This window comes from Miniopterus natalensis, chromosome 6 (genome assembly GCF_054644295.1).
Source record: "Miniopterus natalensis isolate mMinNat1 chromosome 6, mMinNat1.hap1, whole genome shotgun sequence".
NCBI classification, from domain to species: Eukaryota; Metazoa; Chordata; class Mammalia; order Chiroptera; family Miniopteridae; genus Miniopterus; species Miniopterus natalensis.
The window spans coordinates 43,271,625-43,294,474 of record NC_142086.1 but is presented as its reverse complement, the minus strand read 5'-3'; the positions used below and the strand labels follow the sequence as shown (position 1 = coordinate 43,294,474).

General features: G+C 33.6%; 1 protein-coding gene across 1 annotated transcript in view; it reads right to left on the bottom strand.

Annotated features, from left to right (window-relative positions):
- STXBP5L (syntaxin binding protein 5L) overlaps positions 1–22,850 on the bottom strand; it is a 170,660-nt gene that overhangs the window by 125,078 nt on the left and 22,732 nt on the right. Inside the window, exons 3-5 of the mRNA XM_087817877.1 lie at positions 19,301–19,398; positions 15,848–15,929; positions 9,958–10,058 (exon numbers count right to left, since the gene is read on the bottom strand). Coding sequence (XP_087674003.1) covers positions 9,958–10,058; positions 15,848–15,929; positions 19,301–19,398 — 281 coding nt within the window. The remainder of the gene's footprint in view (positions 1–9,957; positions 10,059–15,847; positions 15,930–19,300; positions 19,399–22,850) is intronic.

Here is a 22,850-nt window from a genome sequence, read left to right as displayed (position 1 = left end):
TAGGTACATTTAATACATATATTTCAGAGTTGTCAAAGAGTCTGTAACTATGTCTACTTAGGATGATAAATTATCTACTTTTTATTCAGATGCTTGACGTCTAAGTAGTATAAGGAAAACTTATAAGCTCAGAGATACACTGTACTATTCCCTTTCATTTGTTTGTTTGTTTGTTCTGCCTCATCTTCACAATGGGCTCTCTGACCAACTTTGGGAGTCTGTTCCATAGCCAGAGCAACCATGACTTCTATATATGAAATGTGGAAATTTAACATGGAGTCTTCTCTTCAGAGCATCATCACTCTTTCTAGTTTGGCCTCCCCATGCTTTTTAATAACTCTTAAAAAGGACAATAAGGATAAGTTCACAGTTATCCCTTGCCAGAACTTGTTATTGAATCATAATATTTCCTAGAGTTTACTCAGAAAAGGGGATAGTAAATTGTTAGAAGAGCTAGACATAATTCTGATGTCAGAAAAAGACCAATATGAATAAAAAGGAATGTAAATGGTAAATTCCCAACAAGATTCCAACTTGGTCCATCAGATTTATATTTTCACACTGGTTCACTGAATTATTTAACAGCCTACCTCTCTAAACCAATTTTCATGTATTCAAAAGTATTCTGCTAAAAGCACCTTCATGCTGTATCTAAAAAATTAGAAGCCATGTCATTACCTATCACTTACAGAGTTAATTGATAATCTAAAGTATAACTAACCTACAAGATATTGGACAATTCTGATTGAAATCTAAAGGATAGAATTGCTGTTGCCAAAAATATTTAATTATGTCCCACAGGAAATAACTTGATGGCCATGTTTCTAGGTCATAATTTTTAATTGGATCTAACTAGAAAGAGGAAACTTATGTTAAAGAAGATTTAAGATCACCCTTTCTGAATTACAAGGAGAGTAGAAAAACTCTCATCCCATGAGAGTAGACAAAAACACAGAAGTTCAGGTAGAAAAAGAATAAACTTCAATGTAGTCAGCAGCATGGATATCAACTGGAAGCTTAGTAAAATTTAGAATATCAGGTTCCACACCAGAGCCAGAAACTGCATTTTATGAAGAATCCTCGGTAAATCATATACGCATTACTGTTTCGGAAGCACTTCTCTAGGTGATTCTTATAAAAATAATCTATAAACTGCATTGTAAGGAACACTGTTCTGTGGTTGAATGCTGCTTACTTACTCTCAAGCTTGAGAATAAAAACCTAAATTGCTAAGTTAATAGTGGGGATAATGCCTTGTGACTATGTAGTTCCCCCAAAACAGCTAATGATAATCATGATGATGATAAGAACCACAATATAGCTACCCTAAGATCCCCTCAGCATCTTAAGTCTAAGACTGATACTTAGGAATTTTTATGGAAAAATTCACATCATATGAAAGAAAAGATAAAGATAAATTTCTTTAAGAAAAGAATAGAATAATTTTGCAGTCTGTACCTAGCCTGAACTATAACACAAGAGACAAAATTAAACAGATAAGTGAAAATTTAGTTGAATTTCAAAAATTCACAGTCTTAATGGGCTATTAATCAACTAACCAGATAGTGAAAAAACTGGCTCAATTTTGTTGTCTATAGTTAGTTGGAAAACTATCAAACATTAAGTCCACTTTTACAAATAAGTCTAATCTCTGCAGTTCCATAGGGAATAATTCCTAACAAATGCAATTCTGAAAAGCTTATTCTCATTCTCCTACAGCAAAAGAAATAACATTTTCTACCTTTACTTAAATTCACAGATAAAGAAAATAGAAACAGCGGCATGCATACGTGAAACAGACTGACAGCTGTTAGAAGGGAAGGCGGGGAGGGGGCTGGTAGAGGTGGGCAAAGGTAAGGCAGGATGGGGACATTTGTAATAGTGTCAACAATAAAATTTTAAAAATCATAGAATATTTCAATTTTTGAAGGAGAGAATTGTGTGTAGGCCATGTGGGGAGCAGCAATGAGTCGCTGGTCTCCTGGTCAGGGTAATAAAAGTAGAAGTATAATGGGGAGCCATAATCCCACCCCACAAAGCAGTAGCAAAGTGCCTCTACCTATCTCAGGTGTTAGTGGAGGACAACTAGAGAAACTGAACTTCTACTTCCACATATTAGTAACAAGATGACATTCGTCATTCCCCTGCCAGATCAATGTAAAAACCACCCACCCAAAACAGAAGGTTTAAATAAGACTTTGGATGTCATAACACAATATCCAAAATGTCCAATTTTAATTTTAAAAGAGCACTCACTCTACCACGAAATAGAAGAATCTCAATTAGAATGAAAAAGAAAAGATCCCAACACCAAGATGATAAAAAATGTTAAAATTCACTGAGAAATATTTAAAAGAAACTATCATAAAAATACAAGCAGTTATGAATAAAATGAAATTAAAAAATAGAAAGTCTCGGCAAAGAAATAGGAAGTAAAAGAGAACCAATGCAAATGTACTTTACTACTGAAAATGCAATAATAAAAAATTTTAAACCTATGTTATAGATAGGTATATTCTCAATAGCAGAATAGAGGAGACAGAAAAAGGAGTATGTAAACTCAAAGATGAAACAATGTAAATTATCTGATCTGAATAAACAGAAAATAGATGGAAAACAAAAATGCAAGAGTCTCCGAAACCTGTGAGACAAAAACAAAAGATACAATTATGTTATCAGGGTCCCTGAGGGAAAGAAAATGAGAATGGGAATGAAAAAGTAGTCAGAGAAATAATGTCTAAAAACTTCCCAAATTTGGCAAATGACAAACAAAAAAATAATCAGGACACTGAGAAAAAATATACAGAATAAATCCAAAGAAATAAAACCAAGACAGATCATAGCCAAACATCTGAAAACTAAGAAAAGAAAAGAAAAAGCCTTGAAAGCAGCAAGAGAGAAACAACACCTTAACTACAGAGGGAAAAACTGCAGTGATAGCAGGTTCTCATCATAAAACAGGAGGCCAGAGGAGGTAGAACACTATTCAAGTGCTTATAGAAGCCTTGGCCAATGTGGCTCAGTTGGTTGGAACTTTGCCCTGTAATCAAAAGGTTGAGGGTTCAATTCTTGGTCAGGGCACATACCAGGTTGTGGGTTCAATCTTCAGTCAGGGGCATGTGCAGGAGGCAACTGATTGATGTTTCTCTCTCACATCGATGTTTCTTTGTCTCCCTCCCTCCCTCTCTCATCACTCAAAAATCAATTTCAAAAAGAAAGAAAAAAAAGCACTCTCAACGCAGAATTCTATATACACCAAAAACATCCCTCAGGAACAAAGAAGAAATCACGACATTATTAGGTGAAGCAAGACTAAAAATTTGTCACTGAAAGACCAAATCTAAAAAAATGGTTAAAGGAAGTTCATTAAACAGAAAGGAAATAATAAAAGAAGAAAATTTTAAATATCAAGTGTGAAGGGGAAAAAAACAGAAAGTAAAAATGTGAATAAATACAACATGTTTTCCTTCTCCTCTTAAGTTTCCTGAATTATGTTTGTAGTTGAAGCAAAAATTATAGTCTGATGTAGTTCTAAATATATTTAAGGAAAAATTTATTATACAGGGTAGGGCAAAAGTAGGTTTCCAGTTGAGAGTACAAGAAACAGTTTATTCTTGCATTATTATTTATTAATCATTGCATTATTTTTTATATGACCAACTATAAACCAACTTTTGTTGCTCCCTGTAAATAAGGGGAGTAAAGAAAGGAAATATTCATTCAAACTGGGAAAATGCAACATCAGTAGACTGACTTATTGTTTATATATAGTGAAATGTCTACAGAAACCACTAAAGAAGTGAAGTGATAAAAAAGATACAATGAAACTATCAATAAATCAAAATGGTATTCTAGCCTGGCCGGGGGCTCAGTGGTTAAGCGTCGACGGAGGATCCAGGAGATCAGGGTTCAATTCCCGGTCAGGGCACGTGCCCGGGTTGCGGGCTTAATCAATGACTCTCTCATCATTGATGTTTCTATTTCTCCCCATCTCCTTTCCTCTCTGAAATCAATAAAGATATATTTAAAAAAAAAAAAGAAAAAGGAATTCTAAAAAAATGTTCAATTAAACCACATGAAGGAAGACAAAAGCCAAATAAATGAAAGAGAACAAGCAGACAAAAAATAAAATGAGAGCTTATGCCCTAAAGTATCAATAATTACATAAAATGTAAACAATTAAACTACAATTTGGCAGAATAAATTTTAAAACATCACTCAATTATACACTGTATACAAAAAACTCTGAATACATTGAAATAAGTAGGCTGAAAACAGGAAGGACAAAGATATATCATGCAAACATTAATCCAAAGAAAGCAGGAGTGGCTATATTGATATCAGATTTAAAAAAACAACAAACTTCACTGGAAAGACAACGATCAAAGAAAGAGAAACATTATGTAAAGATTAAAAGGTCAATCCACCAAGGAGACATAGCAATTCTAAATGGGTTTACACCTAACAGGCTGCAAATTATGTAAAGCAAAAACTAATAGAACTGAAAAGACAAAAAAGAAAATCCAAGATTCTAGTAGGAAATTTCAACACCTGTCTCTAGCAAATCAAGAAGGACACAGAAGAACCCAACACAACTATCAACCAACAGGAACTAATCAACTCTTATAGAATAATATGACAAAGAGGAAATATGACAAAAGTAGGAATAAAACAAAGTATCACTATTGATCATACATGAAGTTGAACATGACAACAAATATACACAAGTATATCTGACAACTTAAATAAAATGGAGCAATTCCTCAAAAAGCACAGATTAGCACAACTCTCCAAATCTGAAATAGATTGATTAGTGCTGTAAAAATTCAAAAAATTTAATTAATACTTTTTAAATTTCAAATAAATCTTCAGACTCAAATGGTTTCACTAGAGAATTCTAATACACACTTAAAGAAGAATTAACAATTTTAACAATCTCTTCCAGAAAACACGAGAAAACTTCCCAATTCATTCTATGAAGATAGGCTTACCTGAGAGCAAAATCAGATAAAGACAATAAAATAAAAACAAACTGTCTAACTTAAATATATACATTTTTTTGTCTATTATAACTCAATAAAGGTGGGGGCAGCAGGGGAGAAAACTATACACCAGTAATTCTCATGAATACTGTAGATGTAAAATACTTGTAGATGTAAAAGTCCTTAACAAAACTTTAGCAAATAGAATTGAGCAATGTATAAATAGACCAAGAGGGGCTTGTTCCAGAAATGCAAGGCTAGCTCGAAAATCAATCAATGTAATCTGACATATTAACAAGCTAAAACAGAAAAATAACATGATCATATCAATTGGTGCAGAACTAGCATTTGACAAAATTCAACACTCATTCATGATAAAAGCTATCAAAATTATATTAGAGGTTATTTTCTCAAGTTCATAAAGGACAGCAACAAAAACCTACAATTAACATTATATTAATAGTAAAGTGACTGAATGCTTCCCACCTAAGGTCAAGAACAGGCAAAAATGACTGCTCTCATCACTGTTCTTCAACATAGTATTAGAAGTTCTAGCCACTGCAAGAAGCCAAGGAAAGGAAATAAAGGCATGTAGATCAGAAAGGAAGAAACAAAACTTCCCTATTTGCAGATAACATGATAATCTAGTTACAAAATCCCAAGGAATCTACAAAGAAACTCTTAGAGCTAATGTGAGTTCAGCAACATTTTATCATATACGATAAACATACAAAATTCAATATGTATTTCTATATATTAGCATGGAACATGTGGAAGCTGAAATTTAAAGTGCAATACCATTTTAAATGACTCAAAATATGATATATTGAGACAGAAATATAAAAAGCAGTTATAGAACTTATATGCTAAATACATACCCACATGAAAGAAATAAAAGGTCAAGGTAAACAGACATACTGTATTCATGGATTTTAATACTCAATATGATAAAAATGTCAATCCCCACATTTATAAAACTCTAGAAAGATATTTTTGTAGATTTTGCAGACTGCTTATTCTAAAATTTATACGAAAAGGCAAAGAAACTGGAATAGCTAAAGCAATTGTGAAAAAGAAGAATAAAGTAGGAGGAATCAGTCTACCCAATTTCAAGACCTAATATATAGCTACAGTAATCAAGACTGTGGCATTGGCAGAGGGACAGACACATAGATCAATGGAACAGAATAGAGAACACAGAAAAATAAACCCACTTAATATATCCAACATACTTTGGACAAATGTGTGAGGCAATTCAATGCAAGAGGTCAACAAATGGTACTGAAGAGCTGAATATCTACTGAGACAAAAATGAATCTCCAGCAAAACCAAACCTTATACAAAAATTAACTCAAAACAGAGCATACGTTTACATGTAAAATTTAAAACTTTAAAAAAAACAGGAGAAAATTCCTGGGATCCAGTACTAAACAACAAATTCTTAGATTTTATGCAAAAATATGGTCCTTAATAAAAGAATTAATAGATTTGGCTTCATAAAAATTTTAAAGTTTCTCTATGAAAGACCAAGTTAACAGGGTCTTAACAAACTACTGACTGAGAGAAAATATTTGCAAGCCACATATCCAACAAAGGACTAGAACATTCATCTAGAATAAATTTTAAAATTCTCAAAACTAAGTGTTTAAAAAAAATAAAGGAGAAAGGTCTAACAAACTGAAAATCACTACTTTTGCTGGGCCTAGAAAGAACTGAAGTCTCAGGAAAAATTACAACCCCAAAATCTCAATATAAAAAGCTCTTAGGAAAACCAAAAATCAAAGGAAACAAAATTAAGGACATTAGAGAAATATGAAGCAGAACACCACAAACAGAAAAAATAAACTCTGATATAGTAAATACACGTAATTTAAGGTCTGTATATCACAGCCAACATACTGAATTTTCCTTGAAAACCATATAAACAACTCTATGCTTTCCCTAACATTATAAAATTTATGATCAGTGATTATAAGGGCTGCTAATATGCATAAAATGTGAATGTTTGATTTTATTCATTTTTCAGATCATGCATTACAGAAATCAAAACAGTTTCTCTTCCATATTTAGGTTTAAAATCAGATTTGAAAGGAATCATCCATCAGAAGCAGCTGAAATATCTAAACCTAATTCTCAAAAATCTAAGCCTTTAAAGACTTAAGACCAAAGGCTGAGGGTATATTAATAAAAAAAGAAAAAAATCATTGAAGCTTATAGTATAAATTATATATATGACATAAACATATATAGAAATTTACATAGTTAAATGGCTAATTTAATAGGACTTCAAGTTCCAAAAGATGCTTGGTTAAATTTTCCTTTATAGATCTAATCCTCTCATTCATCATACATTTAAATATATCTTCCTCCTCCACAATACAGTGTGATAGTTAATGACTATTCTCTAGTCAAGAGTGTCATTGATTATCCTCAAATTTAAGATGAGTTCCTTGTTCTCAAAAAGATATATATCACATTTTTTGTAAGCATGAAAATATGCAATGCTTACAAAGTTCCTATGATTTAAAATTGTCCAAAATCACCCTGGCTGGTTAGGCTCAGTGGTTAAAGCGTCAGCCTGCGATGGAAGGGTCTCGGGTTGGATTCTGGCCCAGGGCACATACCTCTGTTTGCAGGCTTGGCCTGGGCCATAGTCGGAGGGAGTGCTCCCTGTGGGAGGCAGCCAATTGATGCATCAATGTTTTTTTCTCTCTCTCTTTCTTTCCATTCCACTCTCTCTGAAAAGCAATGGAGGAAATATTCTCGGGTGGGGATTAAAAAAATAATAATAATAAACTTGTCCAAAATCTGTCAGCTTGTATCTTTATGTTATTTCCAATGAAATCTACCTCAATTGAGATAATAACCCGGAACTAAACAATGGCCCATTGATCCAAGTAATGCCCCTTCTCCACCTGCAGCCTGGGGTTGGGGCTTCATACTCAGCATTTCTGGGGGTGATCTTCTGTTTTCTGAGCCTGAGATCAGGTTGTTGGAAGAAAATTAAAGTTTGTACATTTTTCTTCCATAGGTGAGAAGCATTTATAATAGGTTTGTTTTTTCAATTTTGTGCTCTCTAGACGTTTAAAAGAAAAAAAAGTTTTGCTTTTTAACTGTTCTGCTTTGTGGTTTAATAGTCTCAGATCCCTTCCCAGAGACCCAGGGTTTTTTTGGTCCAACACACTGTGAGGCTTCCACCCAGGCTTGTCCCTGGCCCTCCCTTGGGACTTGGAACCAAAGTTACAGAAATATATTTCAATAATAATGAATGTACAAAACTATTTTTTTGCCTTATTATGCAGAAGTATAAGGTTTCTTTCAAATGGAACAAGTGTAAATAGTCTATTAATATAAATATATGATGTTACTGAATTCTTAATCTAAGTACTCTTTACAAAAACAAAATCAAACACAAACAAACAAAAGAACTAGCAATCAGACATCAATCATTCCTTCCCCTCAAAGGGCCAGAACATGTCCTTTGACATCCCAATTGTGAGGGGAAAATAACCCATTCTGTCCATCTACATATAAGTGTAAAGCCAAATTATTCAAACCATTGAAACAAACAAAAACTCAGCACGGCAATATCTGAGTAGGTAATATTTTTAGTGGTAAGGAAACAGTAATAGTGTAACATCTCTTGACTGATCTTCAAATGTAATATCCTGAAATTTGTTATATTACTTATTTTAAAGTTTAAATAAAATAACCAAAATTTGATCTAATCTAAAGAAAGAATTCCTATCTAATTTTAGCATGTATCTAAAATATAAATATCCTCATCTGAAAAAAATCCTGGGTACAATAAAAATTTCCACTGATGCTGAATTCTAAAATACTACAAATGTAATATTCATAAATACTACTCAAAATATTGAGGGTTAATAATTTAAATAGTATAGTATGTATATAAGAAGAAAAAGCAAAAGCTTCAGAAAATATCTGTATAGCTGCCTTCCTTTTTTCTCATTATTCCTATAAAAACAGGTTTACTTCATTTAGCACTGCCCATATAGTGATGATTCTTTATGACCTATTACCATTCTACAAAAGAAAATTAATACTATCTTGAGCTCTCAGAAATAATTGCCTGCCTGTTGTATTCAGCTACTTCTGTTTGAATAGTACTTGCTAATCTGTATAAATTTATTTCTCAGAGGTTTCTTTTCTTTCACAAACATCAAGTTTTCCTGTGATGGCCCTTCCCATTCACTGCAAATCATGTGCTTGTTTCCCAAATAATAAACAAATATCAGAATATTTTATAGTTAAAGTACAAAGAGAGATAATAAAATACAAATTTTACTTCATCTCAAGGTTTATTATCAATTAAGTGGATGTATGTTATGTTCCAGGCCTGGTTGAATGCAACATTAGAAACATTAAAATTTGGTACAATTTGTTGCAAATAAAATCTAATAACCTTTTCCATACTATTCATGTAATTTTCTCTTTCTGATCATTAATTTTTCATTCTAAAATGGGGAATCTGAATTTTGATCAAATTACCCTCTTAAACATTAACCTTGGATATGCAGTGTTGCTCAACAGTTAGTACCAAAATTTTTGGATAACTAAAACTTTTGTCTCAGTATTTTTTTTGGTAAAAATAATATTTAAGCAAAAGGGTGAAAGTGTAGGAGATAAATGCCATGATCAAAGGTGTAGAAATAATTTACTATTTACTTGATTCTTAAATTTTAGATCAGGGTTTGCAGCACCCTGGCTTAGGAAAACGAATACATCATTGTTGAAGTATTGGTTTATAATGAGGAGAACAAAGATGTTCACAATTTTCGATTAGTAGGTGACTAAATTTATATCAACTATGAATTTTCTATGAAAATTAACTATTATAAAAGCAATCATAAACATTAGATTATGAAAAAAGTCTTTCAAAAGTTAACCTGTAACTTGCTCAGTAAATAATTTTATTGTACATTAATAAATTGTTTAACTCATACATTCTTACCGTTCTCGATTAAATTTAAGAGAATGAAGAATAGCTGGTTTTTTTTGTCTAAGGTTCCACAAATGAAGTGTATCATCTGAACTTGCACTGACCAAAGCACCCTGCAACAAAAAGAAGACAAATTTAGCAAGTGATGATTTACCTAATTTAGGGGGCTTTTTTGTGAAGCAAAAACAACAAGATAATTTACTGAAATTTTCACTGCTTGAAGAGGTATTTGTATCTATATAATCTAGAAATATGAGGAAGTTCAACTGCGCATACTTCAATCAGGAAGGCTAAGAACACTGAAGTGGAAGAAGCAAGTAAACTATAGCACAGGGAGTGGTCAGGCTGACTAGCTCAAGAAATATGCATATACCAATAGAGAAGAATAATTATCATAAGCATCATTGTGACTATTAAGAATTTTTTCTATTGTCTTTGGAAAAAACTTAATTTTTTTGTTTCTACTATTCTCACATATACTATTATATAGCTTTGCAGAGAAGCAAATATCCAACCTAGCTTTAAAATTCAATCTAGTCATATAAAAATTCTGTTTGTAAGGATTTTCTATATACTATAGTTGAAAAGTATATATCCTTCCTAAAAAGTATAGTTGGTATAATTTAATTGTTATAGTTCAAGAAGCTTCATCTACAGTAAAAGAAAACATCTGTAATAAAAAAACAAAACAAAAAAAACAACAAAACAAAACAGTTCTCCAACTAGAATTCAGTATAACTTCAAAAATACTGTTGAGATTTTTATACAAAACCCCCAAATATAAATAAATCCTATTTCAAATACAATACACTATTTTCTACTTCTTAATATGGCAGACACCATATGGATACACCCACACACAATTTATTTCACTGAGTTCAGTAATATCATCTTAAGTGATGTCAGAACTTTTACAATTATGAGTTTCCCAGCAAAAAAAATGTCATTGCTTGCTTGCCCTATGACAGAGCCTGAAGCTACTCTAGAGTATCGAAATGTGTTTTGTAAAAGTGATCTTGCAGAATCATGGTGATCCTGAGATACCTAAAATTCTTTTCATATTTTCCAAAGTACTCTATTACAAGCAACCTTTCATAATTTATAACATCAATCTCAGATCTCAAAATCATTATCCCATATAGATGCTAGGAAGAACTATACTGAAATTTCTAAGATATATTTCTTCTTTAGGAGTTAGAGAAGAAAGGAATCTAAATGCCCTTTCATAACAATTCCTAAGACAAAAATACTCATGTATCCTATAATGGTTCTCTTTATATTCTGTGCCTGCGATTTTAGCCTCAAAGAAAAATAACTTTTAAAACACCAATCATAATCAAAGTATATCCATTTAAAAATGTGTATAATTTGTATATTCATATATGAATGTATAAATACACATGTTCAAAGAGGTATACATTGATATATGCACTTTAACATGACCTCACAGGTAATTATATGCCATGAAATAAAATGTACCCTATACATGCCTTGAGAATTTTTATTTCTATTTGCTTGTTTTATTTGTAAACTATCCCCAAATATTTCATATATACAAACCGTAAAATTATTAGGACTGCTTGGAAGTGCTTAAAGAGCTACAATTTTTTCGAGATGTAGGATACTGATCTCATTTCTCAGGAAAGTGCAAATTTACTTGGGATGGGGTGAGGATACAATGTAATACAGGAAATTAATAAAACATGCTCCACAGTAAATAGTTATGTGCTAGACAAACTATATGATATGCCAAAGGCAATGGAATTAAAGCAACAAATATCAATAATATATTAGTGCAATAGCTGGATAAATGTAGAGAGGAAGACAGTATTATTAATTCTATGAAAAAACTAGGAAGTAACTTATCATTGGAGGGAAATGAACAGGATCACTGAGCATAAGAGCATCAACAGAGACAGGACACATGGACATTACCAGTGTGTCTAGGGCTCATTTATAAGCAGAGTGAATCTACAAGAAGTACTACTAAAGAAGATCTATGAGAATATTAAAAACTGTTAACAAAAACAGCAATCATGACTGGGAAGTTTGGAAAAAAGTACAGAAGTTGAGTGAAGTAGATCAAGGTGAGTAGTTTAGGATAAACAATATAAACACCAGAAGGAGGTTGAAGGTTTGTCTATATTTTCTTAGATATGTAGCACAGAGGAAATCATAGGGCCTTGCAGACAAGTCTCAGAAAATTGGACCTGGAGGAAATACGGGAAACAATGCCTGCCATATACATGCAGAAGGCAAAAGGCTGAGAACGTTCAACTAGTAACACTGAGACTTCAAAAAGGTTGTCATTATAAATACTAATGACTAGTTATTATAATAAAATAAATTTTTTAATATTTTCCCTTTTCTTCCTCATCTCTCTCGTTTTGGTACCCTAAAGCAAGTATGTCTATAAAACGAAATATGCTAGGTTTGTCAATAAGGAGAACCTCACAACCTTATGAGAAAGATTTTGAACCAAGAGAACTAAAAAGTGGGCATCTGCAAATATCACAAATATTTCATACCTTAGCTGTCTCTGATACAAAGTTCCATGAATCACGGTATTTATATTTATTATTATAAATGTTTAGAAAGAGGTATATACACAAATATATGGAGACATTGAATTAAAAGTCATTGTTCATGCCATAAGGGAACAACCAGTATTACCTCTTTCGTTTTTTTTCTCTCAAGGCACTGAGTTCAACCTGCTAAGTGCCTTAGTAGATTTGGTATGGCACAAATTCTTAAAGCATTTTTGCATTGACTGGCTCACTTAACATGAAAGAACTGCAGACTATTCAAGGATCCACTGTAAAAATCTGAGTCAAGAACTATCAGAAAGAGATACCAAAAAAATTCCATTTCTAATTTCATTTAAAAATACCTAGGAATAAATTTAACCAAGAAGGTATAAGACTGTGCTTGAAAAACTATAAGACATTGAAGAAAGAAATTAAAGAAGATACAAATGAATGGAAGCAGATACCAGGCTCATGGATAGGAAAAATTAACATAGTTAAAATATCCATACTATCTAAAGCAAAATATAGATTCAATGCAATCCCTATCAAAATATCAATGGCGTTTTTCACAGAACTAGAACAAATAATCCTAAAAGTTATATGGAACCACAGGGGGCCCCAGATAGCCAAAGCAATCTTGAGAAAAAAGAACAAAGTTGGAGATAACACGCTACCTGATATAAAACTGTACTGAAAGGCTATAGTAATCAAAACAGCATGGTACTGGCATAAAAGCAGACACACAGATAAATGGAACAGAATAGAGAACCCAGAAATAAATCCATACTTACATGGTCAACTAATCTATGACAAAGGAGGCAAGAATATACAATGGGGTAAAAATAGTCTCCTTCAATAAATTGTGTTGGGGAAACTAGACAGACACATGCATAAGAATAAAACTGGATTACTTTCTTACACCATATACAAGAATAAACTTAAAATGGATTAAAGACTTACATGTAAGACCTGAATCCATAAAATTCCTACAAGAAAACATAGGAAATAAACTCTTTGCTACTGCTCTTAGAATATTTTTTTGGATATGTCTCCTAATCCACAGGAAACAAAAATAAATAAATAAATAAGTTAACAAGTGGAACTACATCAGACTAAAGAGTTTTTTTAAAAAAATATGTTTTTATTGACTTGAGAGAGAGAGAGAAAGAGAAACATCAATCTGCTGCCTTCTGCATACCTCCTACTGGGGATCCAGCTCATAATCTGGGCATGTGCCCTGACTGGGAATCGGACCTTTTGCATGGGACAATGCTCAACCAACTGAGCCACACCAGCCAAGGCCAAACTAGAGGTGGTTTGGTTTGGTTTGGTTTGGTTTGGTTTGGTTTGGTTTGGTTTGGTTTGGTTTGGTTTGGTTTGGTTTGGTTTGGTTTGGTTTGGTTTGGTTTGGTTTGGTTTGGTTTGGTTTGGTTTGGTTTGGTTTGGTTTGGTTTGGTTTGGTTTGGTTTGGTTTGGTTTGGTTTGGTTTCACAGTGTAAGAAACCATCAACAAAATGGCAACCTACTGAATGGGAGAAGATATTTGCTAATGATACATCTGATAAGGAGTTAATATCCAAAATATATAAGGAGCTCATACAACCTAACACCAAAAAATTAAAAATGGGTAGAGGACCTACATGAACATTTCTCCAATGAGGACACCTGTCAGAATGGATATCAATAAGTCAACAAACATCAAGCATTGGCAAGGATGTGGAGAAAAGGGAACCCTTGTGCACAGTGGATGAGATCATAAATTGGTGAAGTCATTATAGAAAACAGTATGGAGTTTCCTCAAAAAATTAAACATAGATCCCGGCAAGAGTGGCTCAGCTGGGTGACTGTCAACATGTGCACCAAAAGGTTGCCTGTTCGATTCCCGATCAAGGCACATACCTGGGTTGCGGGTTTAACCCCAGTAGGGGCATATAGGGAAGGCAACCAATCACTGTTTCTCTCTTACATCAATAAAGATTTTTTTATTAAAAATAGAATTACCATATTATCCAGCAATTCCACGTTTGCATATGTTTCTAAAGAAATCCAAACTACTAATTCAAAAAGACATATGCACACCATGTTCATTCCAGCATTATTTATAATAGCCAACCTATGGAAGCAACCTAACTGTCTATCAATAGATGAATAGATAAAGAAGTGGTACATATAGACAATGCAATATTACTTGGCTATAAAATGATGAAATCCTGCCATATGCAACAACATGAATGGACTTAGAGGGCATTATGCTAAATGAAATAAGTCAGAGAAAGAAAAATACCATATGATTTCACTTATAAGTTAAACCTAAAAAACAAAATAAATGAACAAACAAAATCTAAACAAATTGATAGATACGGAGAACATTTTGATGGTTGCTAGATGGAAGGAGGGTTGGGAGGATAGTTGAAAAGGGGAAGGGATTAAGATATACAAATTGCCAGTTAGAAAAACAGTCACAGGGATGTGAATGAAGTACAGCATAGGAAATATAGTCAATAATATTATAATAACTATGTATGGTGTTGGATGGGTACTAGACTTATTGGGACGATCACTTCATATGTTATATAAATGTATAATCACTACATTGTACACCTGAAAGTAATATAATATTGTATCTCAACTGTAATTGGAAAATTTTAAAACATTAGGGGGGGAAAAAAGAATGCCTATGAGATGGCCATTCAAACCAAATAAAACATCTTCCCACTCCAAGAAAAAAAATCAGAGTCAAGATGGCCTTAAGTAGCCTTCAACTAATGGAAGATCTTCAACCTTTCTGAGCTTTATAAATACATATTTTGTCTTAGGGAGTTCCTAATCACCATAGGTTTGTAAAAATAGGGATAGGGTAAGCAGCCAATTGTCATATTAGCTATGGATACATAAATAAATACAAATTCATACGTATACCAACAAATGCTTATGGAGATATACACAGATAAAAGAGTTCACAGGTAAATAAGTGAAAAGATTATTTCATGACAATAGACAAAACATGAAATTAGTGCTGGATTATAATATTTAAGTTGGTGGGCTGAGAGTGTATAGAAGAAAAGTTTTATGGTCAGTGAAGCAAGCAAAAGACTTCAGTAATATTTTAAAAAAACATTTAAATAATCTATAAATTATTCTACACAATCACAATAACAGGATCTTCACATACAACTTTTTCTTTTAAAATTTAATACGTTGACAAATATTGGAGTACAGTCTTTTAAAAAAACTTTGACCATGAATACTACTGCATACATATGTGTCTTTAAGTATCTAGAACCAAAATATAGAAAGATTACATCAGTGAATGCAGTGAGTATGTGTGAGAGAGAGAGAGAAAGAGAGACAGAAACAGTTAAGAAAATCCTTACCTCATTGATCAAGAATTGAAGCTGCAGGACAGCTGCACCACTTTCATGTTGGCAATAACAATCAACACCAGGTCTCCCAAGTCTAATATAAGTAAAAGTCAAGGATTCTAACATTTTAATTAGCACTTATATTAGTGGGGGGAAAAATAAACTAACTTACTTAATAACTGATATTTTGCTTTTTAATTATCCTAATTTTTGTAAATAAAGAGTTGAAAAATCTTAGTCTTTATTGATGCAAATTGCATTATATACAGGGTATCAGCAAAATAGCCAAATAAGATATCCCTTACATGTATCTCCCCCTCAACAAAAATAATTTCGCACCTATATCAGACAAAATGGCCTTCACAGGAGCCCCCAGATTCAAGTAGGAGACTGTGAAACCCTGATGCAGTTCCAGAATGAAGAGAGCCATTTTGAGAAGACAGGCTCACACCCAGGTGGCTGATATGAAAATAGATCTGTGTCCGTGAGAACTCGGCTACAGCCCTGTTTGGATTTGCATTTTTCACCAGCAAATGCCATACAACTAGGGTTCCAGAGGAGTCAAGCCAACATATACATCAGGTAATAGGCATTGAGACCTTGGTCCCAGTTGTGGACTCAGAAATGGCCTTTGAGCTAGCTCCAACCCATCTCAGCTGCAGTGCAGAAGCCCCTGGAGGTAAGGCTGCCAAATTTAATCAGATTATAGATTGTGAAATGGCCCTGTAACTCAGCTCCAGCCTGTCCCATCCACATTTCAGAAACAGTCTCAATGGCACACAAACACTCTTGTCTGTACCCCCAGATACCCTGAAAGGGCCCTATACTAGGCATTAGGCCCCTTCCTCAGTCTATGCTGAACTGCTGTGCCAAACTGGATAAATTTTTGTCTGTACCCCACGGAGATCCTGAAAGGGCCCTATACACAGCCCCAGACCCCTCACAGCCATAATCAGCCAGCAGTCCTGAGGGTCCAGGGTCCCAGTGGGAAACACTCCTGTCTGCAACCCTAGAGAGTCTAAGATGGCCCTATACTCAGTTCCAGACCCACTCAACTGCAGTCTGTGAATGGTCCTGCTGCCACCAGGAACCATCAGGAAACATTCCTGTCTGCATTCCCAGGGATCCTGAAAGGACCCTATATTAGGTTTCAGCCCTCCCAACCTACAATCCACAGCAGTCCTATCAGCACACAGTCCTGACAGGAGAAATGACTGAACCCAGGATAGCCCTCAAGAACACTATAGGCCACTCCAACTCCTCTAGCCATGGTCAGAAACCAATCCAGCCCATCTAGTAACCTGGAAGGAGACATGCCCATCTGTGCCTGTAGAGCCAGATCTGTAAACCCTAGTCTTGGTTGTGGAATCTGAAACAGCTGTGACAATCACAGTTCAGGGCCAGTCTTGCCCACCTAGGGACTTATCCAGTGATCAGGCAGCAGTCCTCCCAGGAACCTGATGAAAGCTATACCTGCAATTTACCTGGTAATCTACTATCTGAGGACCCACATGTGGACCCTTGCACAAGTGCCACCCTACTGAACAGGTACTGGAGGCAGTCACATCCACCTAGAAAACAGAAGGAATTCACACCAGCCTGTGCCCTGGTAACAAGCCCACTAACGACAGACTCCATTACAGACCTAGCAACAGCCTCATAACCTGCTCCAACCCAGCACAATTGCATTCCAGAAGTAATCTTATCAGCCCAGAAAACAAACATAAGAAGATCTTTATATTCTGAAATCAGTCTGTAAAGACTGGAAGAAGTGTTTGCTCTTACAAATGCACAGGGATTACATGGTTCATGAAGAAATATACCACCACCAGTGGAAACTAATAGAGCTCTAGTAACTAACTACAAAGAAATATAGATCTATGATTTACCTGACAAATAATTTAATATAATCATTTAAAGAGATGCATGTGCAAAAGAATGCAGATAGACAAACAAAATCAGGAAAATAATTAATTAGCAAAGGACTAGGGTGGGAGCAAAATACAGGGTGGGGGCAAAAGTATGTTTACAGTTGTGAATATGCAAAACACAGTTTATTCTTGTATTATTTATTAATTATTGTATTATTTTCCATACAAACAACAGAAAACCTGCTTTTGCCCCACCGTATATATGAGAACACCACAACGAGATATCGCTACAAAGTTGCCAGAATGGCTAAAATTAAAAAAACACAAAATGCTGCTAATGATGTGGAGATATTGGATCACTCATACACTGCTGCTGGGAATGTAAAATGTTGCAATCACTCTGGAAAACAGTTTGGCATCATCTCATAAAGCTAAACATGAAACTACCATACAACCTCTAACTGTACTCCTGGACATTTATACCAAAGAAATGAAAACTATGTTCACACAAAACGTGCACACAAATGTCCATAGCTGCTTTAATCATAATAGCCAAAAAAAACTGGAAAGCAGATATCCTTCAACAAGTGAATGATTAAACAAACTGTGATACATCCATACCATAGAATATTACTCAACAACAAAAAAAATGAACTATTGATACATAACAACAATTTGGATGAATCTTCAGAGAATTATGCTGAGTGAAAAAAGCCAATCCAAAAAGCTGACATACTATACGATTCCATTTATATAACATTCTTAAAGTGGTAAATTATTAAAATAAAGAACAAATTAGTGACTGTCAGGAGTCATGTGTGAGGTGGGAGAATTAGAGGGATAGGGTATGACTTTAAAAGGGCAACATGAGGAATCATTGTGATGAAATGTTCTATATCTTGAGTGTATCAATATCAATAAATTTGTTGTAATATTACAACAAATATTTAGTTTTATATATCAACAAATATCTATAGTTTTATAAGATGTTACTCTTGGAAATTGAGTAAAGAGTACATGGGATGGATTTCTCTGTATCATTTCTTAGAACTACAATTAAATCTGCGACTTTCTAAGTAAAAATTTAATTTAAAAATAGGATGACATTAAAAAAATTTTGGCAAGAAATTTACAGTACTGAAAGCATATTTTAGAAAAGAAGAAAGTTCTCAAATCAATGGCCTCAGTTTCCACCTTAAGATCAAATTAAACCCCAAATTAAGCAAAATAAGGAAATTTTAAAAAATCAAAGTAAAATCGATGAAACAGAATATAGAAAAACAATACAGAAAAGCAATGTGACCCAAAGTTGGTTCTTCTTAAAACCAATACAGCTGATAAGCTTCTAGCCACACTGATCAGGAGAAAAGACACAAGTTGCCAATATTGGGAATTAAAGAAGAAATAAAAACACTTATCTCACAGACATTAAAAATAGGCCAATAAATTTGACAATGTGGGTTTTCACAATCATTACTAACCTCTAAAAAAACAATAAATTTTATTTGGTCACAAACATATTTACTCACCTGAATATTTAAGGAAATGCAATTGTTATTAACATAGTAAATAATGAACCAAAAATTAAGGATACATTCGTATAGCACCTGTTCTCGTCCCAATAGCCAAGATTTTCTGAACTGGATCAAAGGCTAATGCTGTGGGCTGATAAGGAAAACCATGCCGAACTGTCTGAAAGAGAGCAAATGGTAAAAATAGTCGTCAGGGAAATTAAATTAAAATCACAAGATACCCATTATCCAACCAGCAAAATAACTAAAATAATAATCTTTTAGCTTAAAAAAAAAAACTACCACCAAATGTTGGTAGAAGTGTAAAAATGACACAACCACTTTGGAAAAATGTCTTGCAGTTTCTTATAAAACTAAATATATATTTGTCCTATGACCTAGAAATTCCACTCATACGTATGTACCCAAGAAAATAAAGAACATATGTCCAACATAATAATTTATATAAGTATGGCCCTAATAAGTTTGTATACAATAACCTAGAAACACCCTGGATGTCCAACAAGAGAATCAAAAAACAAAACTGATATACTAATACAATGGAATACTACTAAACAATTAAAAACTACTGAGAAATGCAACGACATGGATGATTCTCGACAACATTATGCTAAGTAAAAGAAGCAATATGCAAAAGAGTGCATATAGTATAATTACATTCATGTTAAATTCTGAACAAGCAAAACTAAACTATGGTGAAAAAAATCAGATCAGTGGTTGACCTGAGCAGAAATGGGAAGGGGTATGAAAGAACTTTATTGAGTGAAGGTAATATTTTATATTTTGATAGAGGTTTGGATTACACAAGTGTATACATTAGTTAAAATTAATAAAATGGTTCAATAAAATTTGTGATTTCTCTGTAGGAAATTATACCTCAAAAAAGATAAGAAAAAGTTATTATAAACAAACATTGAACTCCAGTTCATGATATGTATACTGAAGTTTTAAGAGGTAAAGTGTACTGACATCTGCAACTTATTTTAAAGTGCATCAAAAAAAGTATTATGAATAGATGGGTAGATAGATGGATGATAAAATAAATATAGCAAAATGATAATTATCAAATCTGGGTGGTGAATATATATGTATGTGTGTGTATGTGAGTGTAGGTATATACATATACATACATAAGTGTTCACAGTATAATTCTTTCAACTTCTCTGTATGTTTAAAAGTTTCCATAATAACAAAATGGAAATATATATATATAAAGAGCTCATTATATCATAAAGGAGATAAAACTAACATGTAAAAAGGGAATATGCAACATTAGGAAGGAATTAAATTCAATATAAAATGTGCTATAACTTTTTAAGAATTAGAGGGCAACATAGATAAAAATAAAATATAGATTCTATATCTTGTTCAGTCAGATATTTAGTGCTCCAAGAACTATTTTTGATGGAAATACTTTCATAATTAAATATTATGTTTATAAATTACAAATGTAAATAGATGAAAAGAAAGATAAACTATAACATGTAGTTCATTTAAAACTCTTATTCCCCAGAGAAAACACTGTAAAGTTCATTGCATAACTTCCTCATTTGCTTTTAAAATGCAGACGAACATATGTGCATATGCATATATGTAGTATATAACCAGATCTGTAATGTTTTTTTCACTCAACAGTATATCATGGAAAAGTTTCTCACACACACACACACACACACACACAAATGGGTGTACTTCAAAGTTTTTAAAGTTGCAGAGCTTATTATAGTATGAATGTACCATGATGTCCTTAACCAACCAACTACTGTTCTATAATCTCTAAACAATTCTCAACTAAATTGTAAAAAAATAAACCAAAAAATCCAGAAAAAAACTACACATTTCATTGTCATGATTCTTAACTCCAGTGTTTCCCATTTGACTCCACACTGTCTTCCTTATTTAGACTTAGAACATTGTCAAGAGGAAGATAGCCTTATTCTTCCTACAGAGCAATGTGGATACATAATCAGGATATAGTTCCTTTCCAAAATATAAAAGTGGTGGGAATGCTTCCCAACTCATTCCGTGAGGCCAGTATTAACCTGATACTAGAAACTGACAAAGACATCACCAAGAAAAGAAAACCAAAGATCACTAATTCTTATTAATAGAGGTATAAAAATCCTCAATAAAATACTAGCAAACTGATTCCAGCAACATATTAAAAGGATATATACCATGATTTCGTGGGACTTATCCCAGGAATGTAAGGTGGATTTTAGATTTATTAAAACTTATTTAATGTGCCCTGGCCAGTGTGGCTCAGTTGGTTGGAGTATTGTCCCATACACCAAAAGGCTGAGAGTTCGATTCCCTGTCAGGACACATACCCAGGTTGTGAACACGATCTCCAGTGAGGGTCAGCCCATCAATGACTCTCTCATTATTTATGTTTCTATTTCTCTCTCCCTTTCCCTTCCTCTCTCTGAAATCAATAAAAACATTTTAAAAAATAGAATAAAATAAATAAAAATGGGTAGAAAATCTGAATTGATTTTTCCAAAGACATACAGATGGCTAAAAGGCATATGAAAAGATGTTCAACATCACTATTTATTAGGGAAATGCAAATCAGAACCACAATTAGTGAGATATCACCTCACACCTCTTAGAATGGCTATTACCAAAAGACACAAAATAATAAGTGTTGGAGAAGATACGGAGAAAAGAGAACTCTCATATACTGTTGGTAGGATTATAAACTGGTGCAGCCCCTATGATCTAGTAATTCCTCTTCTGGGTATTTATCTGAAGAATATAAAACACTAAATCAAAAAGATATATGTACTAAGAGAGTAACCAAAGAACTTATATGCATATATGCATAACCCATAGACACAGACAGTGCAGTGAAGGCTTGAGGAGGGGGCAGGAGCAGGGTGGAGAGGGTCAATGGGAAGAAAAAAGGGGCATCTGTAATACTTTCAACAATAAAGAAAAAAAATTTTTAAAGATATATGGCCCTAGCCAGTTTGCTCAGTGGTTAGAGTGTCAGCCTGTGGACTGACAGGTCCCAGGTTTGATTTTGGCCAAGGGCACATACCTCCATTGCAGGCTTAATCCCTGGCCCCGGTCGGGGTGCGTGCAGGCAACCAATTGCGCTCGCTCTCTCGCTCTCTTGCTCTCTCTCAATTCCTCCCCCCGTCCCTCCCTTCCTCCCTCCCTTCCTACCACTCTCTCTGAAAAGCAATGGAAAAAATATTCGGGTGAGGTTTAAAAAAAAAAAAGATATATGTACTATGTTCACTGCAGCATTATTTACAATAGTCAAGATATGGAAACAACCTAAGTATCCACTGATGGATGAATGGATGGATAAAGATGTAGTATAAATATATATAATGGAATACTACTTGGCTATAAAAAGATAAAATATTGCCATTTGCAACAACATGGATAGATCTTGAGGATATTGCACTAAGTGAAATAAGTCAGATAGAAAAAGATAAAAACTATACGCTTTCACTCTTATCTGGTATATAAAAGAAAAAAGTAACAAATAAACTAACAACAAAGCAAAAACAAACTCACAGATACTGACAACAGAATGGTAGTTACCAGAGGGAAAAGGGGGCAGGAGGAGGGAGAATTGGGTAAAGAGGGTCAAATATA